This window comes from Dermacentor albipictus, unplaced genomic scaffold (genome assembly GCF_038994185.2).
Source record: "Dermacentor albipictus isolate Rhodes 1998 colony unplaced genomic scaffold, USDA_Dalb.pri_finalv2 scaffold_21, whole genome shotgun sequence".
NCBI classification, from domain to species: Eukaryota; Metazoa; Arthropoda; class Arachnida; order Ixodida; family Ixodidae; genus Dermacentor; species Dermacentor albipictus.
The window spans coordinates 2895065-2903133 of record NW_027225575.1 but is presented as its reverse complement, the minus strand read 5'-3'; the positions used below and the strand labels follow the sequence as shown (position 1 = coordinate 2903133).

At 45.3% G+C, this 8069-nt stretch overlaps 1 protein-coding gene across 1 annotated transcript; it reads right to left on the bottom strand.

The window, feature by feature from the left end:
• Positions 1-4685: 4685 nt before the first annotated feature.
• Positions 4686-4979, bottom strand: LOC139052329 (E3 ubiquitin-protein ligase MARCHF3-like). Its single transcript, XM_070529423.1, has one exon. The coding sequence runs from the start codon at positions 4977-4979 to the stop codon at positions 4686-4688; it is 294 nt and encodes a 97-aa protein (XP_070385524.1).
• Between the last annotated feature and the right edge of the window lie 3090 nt (positions 4980-8069).

Here is an 8069-nt window from a genome sequence, read left to right as displayed (position 1 = left end):
CGCGTGCTCAGCAATGAGAGGAAACATGCAATATCGAAAGAAATTAACGAAATTAGTTTTCGAAATGATGATGCTCAAGTGAGTGAAATAATGGAGCTTGCCTTTGTTGAATATCACAGAAAGCTATTTAGTCATGAAACATGCTATACTGAACAGATTTTAAGTGAATTGTTACCACTTATGCCTAGGCTTGATGGCGAAATAAAACAATCACTTGAAAGGCCAATGACAGTCACAGAAGTTGAACAAGCGGTAGGCGATCTCGGTCCCGGTAAAGCCCCTGGCCGAGATGGGCTTGGTGCAGCTTTGTACAAGTTCTTCAAAAGTGAAGTGGCAGAATGTCTAGCCCGTGTTATAAAAGAATGAAAGAATACTATGAAAACAAATTAACACCATCGTCCTTTCGAACAACTAACATGGACTGCTTCCGAAAAATAACGACATATTGAAGCTGCTTTCAGTAGAAGCATACTGACCGATAAGATTAATGAAGATCGATTACCAGGTCTTCATGAAAGTTTTGACTCACCGTTTCCAAAGTGTTATAAGTTCTTTTGTAGGTAGACATCATACCCGCGGCATTAAAGGTAGATCCATTTTTTAGTAGGGTGATGCTTAGGGAAACAAGCAGCGCTAGGAAGTCTTACCACACTGTCCAGCATTATATTGACTTTAATACAGCACACTGGGTTCCAGTTCATCTTGATTCCAGGTCATATCGGTCGACTGGCCGAAATTAAAAATAATTGCCCAAACTGCATGACCCTTGTATTTTGCCAATATATGGAAAGACATTGTTCTTCATATTGTTTAAGGGTAATACTTCCAAAAATATGTCTTCATTTATGTCTCTCAAATTAATTTTCATTCTTTTACAGAATATGCTGGCAGAAAGTAGAAGTGCGCAGAGCCCAAACTGAAGAGGAGCACAGGTTCCATGCTGCAGTAATTGGGACCCAAGAGCGACTCCTTCCAAGGAATCAAGTGGCGCGTAAATATTCCTACTCACTGCTTCATCGTTCGTTGTGCTGAGACAGGCACTGTGACACAGAAATTTAGTGGAAACAAGAACAGATGAATGTTAAGCGCAATCAGTCAGCTAAGTTTGATGAACAAGAAGGAATAATTTATACCCGTAGCTGCTACCATCTGCTCCGAGTTCCATGTGGTAAAAGAGCATGAAAAGATAATCAGAATGAATCGCTTTTCACGCCTGCGTGGCGGGGTAAAAGACGCTGATAATCAGCCATGAAATGGGCCCACCTGACAAAACTTTGTGTCGTGGGAGTCCTTGAAGCTTCCGCCGATCTCTGGTTAGAAGAATTTCCACGAAAAGTTCGATAATCCGCCAAAAACACAGGAAAGTAGCGGAGCCGACACGAAGCACGTCCGCACTCCTCGGTATTCTACCTCCCACCAGGTATGAAAAGGTTCTTTTTCAAATTACACACCGGTACACTGTCAGTTGCGACGTTCTTAGAAGAAATGGCTTTTACATGCTATGGGGCTCACATTCCTTCATATGCAAACAACCTAACACAATAGACCATGTTTCTTTTACACTGCCGGGTGGGACTTTTCTTCTGCAAGGTTTTACAGTCAACAATAACGAAATAATTTCCTCTTTACTCACACGGCATAAGATATCTACCGATAGTTGACGAGGACGGAACACCTTTAGGTCAAATAGTGGTAACTGGCCTCTATTGTATATGGCGAATCACCGTGGCAGTCTTCAATAGCGATTCAGATGGAAGACCAACCCGTGTATATTTTCAAGAACAAATAACACGTTTTTTTTATGTGGTTGCTACGCAGGAGTGTCCTCCACCTTCGATGATCAGGATAGAAACCCTGGCTAATCTTAAAGGATTTCAAACAACATATGTTCTTATATAACAGGCGGCTTTTACTTATTCATTCTTAACGGATGAGAAGTTCATCTGTGTGTGTACGCATATTCCTTATGTGACCTTTGCTATGTATGCACTGCTGATTACCGGAAATAAAGAGAAAAAAAAACAGTCGTGGCCGAGCGGTTGAGGCGATAGACTTGAAATCTATTGGGGTCTCACCGCACAGGTTCAAATACTGTCGACTGCGTGCATAACATTTTGGCGAGCCTGTGTGGCTTCATGCGCATTTTCGCAGAGGAAGCAACTGTAGAATATTTAGTTAGCACACTTTCCACCTCTCTTCGCGTAAAATTGAAGAGCAGGCACATGCGCGACCTCAACAAACCTAAGAAACAGACGAGTGTCTGGCAACTGAACTTGTACACAGTAATGGCCATTCAGAGCAGCTTGTCGCCAGTTGCAGTGGTGGCCGAGTGATCAAGGCGATAAACTAGAAATAGATTGGGGTCTCCCTGCACAGGTTCGAATCCTGTCGACTGCGGGCATAAATATTTTGCTAGCCTGTGTGGTTTCATGCGCATGCGCAGTGCCGCGCGCGTGCGTGGCTGCGACGGAGAGCAACGACGTCACTACTGGCGCAGCTAACCCAACACCACCTAGATAGCACAAGGCCTTTTCAAACCGATCCATGATGTAATGTTACCTGGCCTGGCTGCCATATTATCTAATGAGGATGCTCCCGAGTAGGCAACAGCGATTTTGGCGTCACCGCTTCCATCACGCCAGTCTTGTCAATGAAAATTTCGGGCCAGGCAGCGTGACCTAATGAATGAGAGTAAATAGGCTTTGGTCTACCTAGGTGGTCTTGGCTAATTACGTGCCTCTCTGTTTTTGTTGCGCATGCACACGGGGTGGCACCGGAGGAGTTTTCGGCGTCCAGGCGAGCGACAGATGGACGCATCGGCTAGCCATATAAAGTTTCGCTGTGGAACTTTATTGCCGCATTGCTCTTATCAGCGAAACGGCAAGTTAAACTTGTCGCGCAACTTGCAAGGAAGGACCGTATCTTCATATTCGCGTATGTTTGGAAGAGACGCACGTAGAAAAGGTCGAGCACAGGAATAAATGATATAGACGAAAAGTGCGCAGCTTCGCCGTCACATATAATCTACCTAAATAGGCCGCATTGCGTCATGTTTTCACAGGCAATCCCGAAAGACGTGTCAATGAGAAAACTAAATATACAGACTGACCTGTAGAATTGACATCCATTCCTGACGCCACGCAATGCGCGAATCACTGCAGCGTGAGATGGTCACGCACATCGAGCTGATGACGCCCTGTAGCGACCATGGACACTCTTGATCGCTTTTCGATTGCCTATAGGCAACCAGCGCTAAAGCTTCACGTCCCATCAGCACACAGCATAACACACGTGCCCTCACACACAGCACAGCGAGCGGCAGACACTGTTTCCAGTAGCACATGCAATGATTTCATGTCAGCGAACTCACCGATCGTCTTGAGACATAATTTTCACGGCTCCTAACAAGACAAGGAACCTACGTGCTAGGACGTAGCAGCGCATGCGCTCAGCGGAACGCGCATAGCCATGGACCGAACTTGGCTGGGCGCATCGGGCTGAGTAAATTTTGATACAGGCACGCGTTTCGTATCGTTAAATATGTCGTGCCATCTTCCTAGCCTCCCTACCCGACGGTGTCAGCATATTTTAGTTGCACATGAAAACTATCGTAGCGCCCTCAGGCCAGAGCGCTGGTTCCCCATAGTGTTTTAACAAACCGAAGGAACAAGCGACAGAGCGAATGTTTTTCTTGCCGAGTGCTCGAATACCATTTATTCGTTGATGAACTGGAATTTCTGCGTAGCCATTATTTTTAAGCATCTCTTGCTCCAGTTAATACGATAGTGCCGAAGAGAGCACGAAGAAAACGGACATTCCTACCCACCAATGCTTGTTTCTTCGGCTCGCTATATATGTATACGAAAAACATTAGTATTACGTCTTGAAAAATTCCAACTGAAAGAATTTCTGTCCGCACATTACATCTTTTATGATACATAAAGCCAGGAATATATTTGGACGAAGGTAGAGTATTAAATATGCTAAAACCAAATTCGCAAATGAGGCATGTGATTATCGACCACATGTGTACAATATAGATACATAATCAACATGTCGCCATCACCAAATTCAAGCATTAAATTATCAGGCAGGATGAGGTACACCTCGATGCATTCAACGCTACCTCGGCACAGTCTGCTAGAGTCTCAAGCACGTAGCAATTCTTCTACAGGCTAGATGGGCGGTTAACTTAGGTGAGAGGTCTTCTGGTAAAGCACCTTTGCAGCGGTTCTAACGGCATTTATTAGCCGCCCATATCTTCACGATCTTTCGTAACGGTAAGATTGGTCCTCCTGTTGATGCTAGCGGCGAGAACGCCTACCGGACGTCGATGGCTTTCGGGCTTCCCGCGCGTCATTGCGTTCTGTTGAGGCCAACACTCACATCTCTCACCGAAGGCTCCGCCATGACGCGGGGCACTGGGTTTGCAAAATGCCACGTCAAGAACAAATGGTACTGATTGCGCAGCCTTTGGAACGAACACTGCAAGCAATAAGTAAAACTACGATGGCGAAGCGCCAGGCATCCCCCTCAGACTGAATCTCTCCCAACGCTGCCATCAGCATGACCAAGGAGAACACTATGGCTGACATGATTATGGCCAAGTATAATAGGTCGCTCAGCAATGCAAGTCGCTGGTAGCTATCCCTCTGCCAAACATAGTGGAAGAACCGGCGCATGCTTTAGGGTTGGTCCGCCACGCGGAAAGGCTGACCGCAGAGCTCGCAGTAGCCTACGTTCTGCTCGTTCTGTGAGTGCTCCAGACAAAACACATGCCCTAAGCCCATGCTGCCAGAGCAGCTGCAGAGGATTACGAGGGAATCATCTTCGTCGCCCTCATGGAAGATCCAGCACGTGAGTCTGCTGCTTCCAGTCTCGTCGAGGTAACCAGCGGATTCATCCTCAGAGTCGCTTATGGCTTCAGAACGTCGCAGCGAAGGCAGTTGAGCGTCCTTGGACCATGCGGCGACGTTCATTTTCCCTGCTTGAACTTCACCCTCCAGGCTCGAGTCCACGCATGCAGGCTGGCTTGTGATTGCACTTGATTGTTAAGGGTCAGTGTCGGAGGACGAGATACGGCGAGCATTGTAAGACTCTGGGCTCTATCAAAATGAAGACAAGGACGATGGAACGAGCAAGTTCTTCTTTTCGGGTACTAAATCCTGATCGTCGTTTTCGCGGCGGTATCGATTGAGCAGTTCCGAATGCCTGCGCAAAGCAACTGGCAGTGCTATTCGTACCGGTCTCTTCCTTTGTACTCTGGAGTGGAATGTCATCCAGTCGGGAGTATGTCTCAAGAAACCTGTGTCACCTTTTCGCCTTTCGTGATCAAACAATGCTCAGCGTTTATATTGTCCAGCAATCGTGCGGAGAGTGACATGCAGTGTTACATTCAGCAGAATGTTTGTGGATATCTAGTGGCCATCCACCATCAACGTGTGTGAGATTGATGTTATATCTGACCCCAAAGGACGGCTCCGGCGCTTTTAATTGATGCCGGCCATCTCATGACATAGACAAGATTTTCGATAGCCTCGTAAGCGAGTATCCGCTGCGCCGATTCTCTCGACCCCATGCAGGTGCTGCCTTCTGGGGAGGGATAGCGGAAGACGGGAGAAAGTGGCTGCGCGTGCGCTGCTTGTTCACATAATAAGGCGCAAGCCTTAGATGGCTCATGGGTCAGAAAATTGACGGTCCGGCGTTGTGGCACCAAAATTCAAGTGCACGCGCCAGTTTTTCTTTATCAAAAATAAAACAAAGACCTAGATTATCTCACGCTTCTAAATAATCACTATATCCACAATAGTGTCTCATTACGGTTTTCCTGGTTTTGTTAGTATTTGCCGTGTTTCATGACCTTTTGAGTAGTATTAGTACGCCTGCGAAAACTGTAAATAAAGCTGTCGTTGAAAGCCAACGGTATCTGTTTGTCTCATTTGCATTTCCGTGTCCCTCTCATTTTCTCTGGGCTGCAAACAAGCAAAAGGGATGTAGCTACTCTGATTGACTAAAGTGCTAAAAAAATTCATTGAGTGGCTATGAGAATGTGTGTTAATTATCTTCATTGACTTGCCATGACCTTTCTAACTTGCCATTAACCACGCAGAAACCGTGGTCATGTCTAGATGACTGAAAAATATAACAAGTAATGGGAAGTCACAACGCCTTCGAATGAGCATGCCAGAAAAATCTAATGAATGTCTCGTGAGAGCGCTGGGCTTTAGCTTTCACCCTGTTTAGGGTACGCTAATGTAACTCTCAATTTTTGTTGTGGTTATAGACGTCTTCTTGCCGCATCTGCTGAAGTGTTTGCTTTAGACGTATTCTTAGTGGTATGCACGCAGGTTATTGGTCCAAGGGACAGTATGCTGTCGTTGGCGGCACCAACAACCAGGGAAAGAGAAACCTGCTCACGCAAGAGCACTGTGGTCGACGTTCATGGAGACATAAGAAATTTCTGCTCGTGTGTAGTGCCTTCGCTGTGCATACAAGGTTCCTGCGTGTCCTGCAAAACGACATGATAGGATAGCCGCTTTGAATACAAAAAGTCTTTGTTTTCGGTGAGCTTTCTCAGGTGGGCATTCGTTTTGTCGTCGTGAACTACGAGACAGCGGGCGTCTTGCCTTCTCATGCTGCGGACCTGCGACAAAAAGCGTTACAGCACCGCGTAATACTTGTCGGCCTCTTTATTTTGGGTCTGCTCGGTTGACTTTCCAATCTACGACAACGACGCAATGGCGACGACGGAATGAGACGACGCCATAGCGACAATGAGATGATGACGCTTGAATGACGGCGCTTGTGTGACTACAACGGTGTGATGACAAGATCATGGCAACAATTCTATGACGATTCTCGATTCTATGACAATGTTTGCTCTTGTTCCGTCAAATGCTAATATATGCTGTGACCTAATGCCCAAAGCCTTACGTGCTAATAGACGCATTGCGTATAGATTTGCCGTGTTCGCGACAAGAAAAAGAAAGAAGAAAAGAAACTGCGCAGTAACCGGACTTGAGCGGACAATACAACGCCTTTAACTGTAGGCTCTTCATTGCCCCACTTTCCTCCTTGGTTTTCGGGCGTGAAATCTCATACCTAGGTTCAATTCCGGCGTGTTTGTCATATGCTACGATTTTATGTATTTTACTTTGTGAGAATACTAATTGGTCTTCAAAACGCAATTCGGTCTGCTCATGTTGGTTACCAGAGATCGCTGGGGTAACTTGCACAATGAACCTCAACGTGCAAGCAGCCATACTTGAAAATATTCAATAGTTATCTTTTTCATTGTTCCCTTTTGTTTACATGTTGAAATTGTGCAGTCATCCATGCTCAACGGAAATACTAAGATTTGCAGCAGTTACGATATAAGGGTAACGAAAATGTGTCACGAAGTATATCGACGCTGCTGTTAACTTTCACGAGAGCCTCCATGGAAGAGTTTGGAACGATAATATCTGGAATGCCGATATGAATAATTTAGCATAACTTGGGGACAAAAAACTCGAAAGTGATTCTACTCTAACGAATTCTACTAGACAGACATGACTTCGCTACGTGTCAGTATTGATTTCACAAACTTACAATGACAAAAATTAAAAGCTTCATTGGTGCATTTGCCTTGTGAGCTACATGGCAAAATAAATTTGTCGTGCAAATTCCAAGCAATACCTGCCTCTTCATAAATAATCCACCTGAAAAGACAGCATTGCGTTATTTTTCACAGCCGACCTCTAAAGACGGGCTTCAATTAAAGAAAGAAATTGGCAGACTCACCTGTAAAACTGACATCCATTAGAAAGATTTAGAATAGTGTATGTCGCCCTACGTACGTTAAACGCAATCACCTATATGGGACGTTACGGTGCGCGTCCTTTCAAGACTTTTTGTTTACCCTACGGGAACGCAAACGTTGCAGCTCGGCCCCCTCGTTATGTAATTTGTCTAAGGATCAAATACACGAAGAACTGCATTGACATTGCCAAATATGCTGCAAACGAATGTGAACGCTACACATTGTGAAGACAAGTAAAATATCTATTTTGTCATGAAAGAATATACAT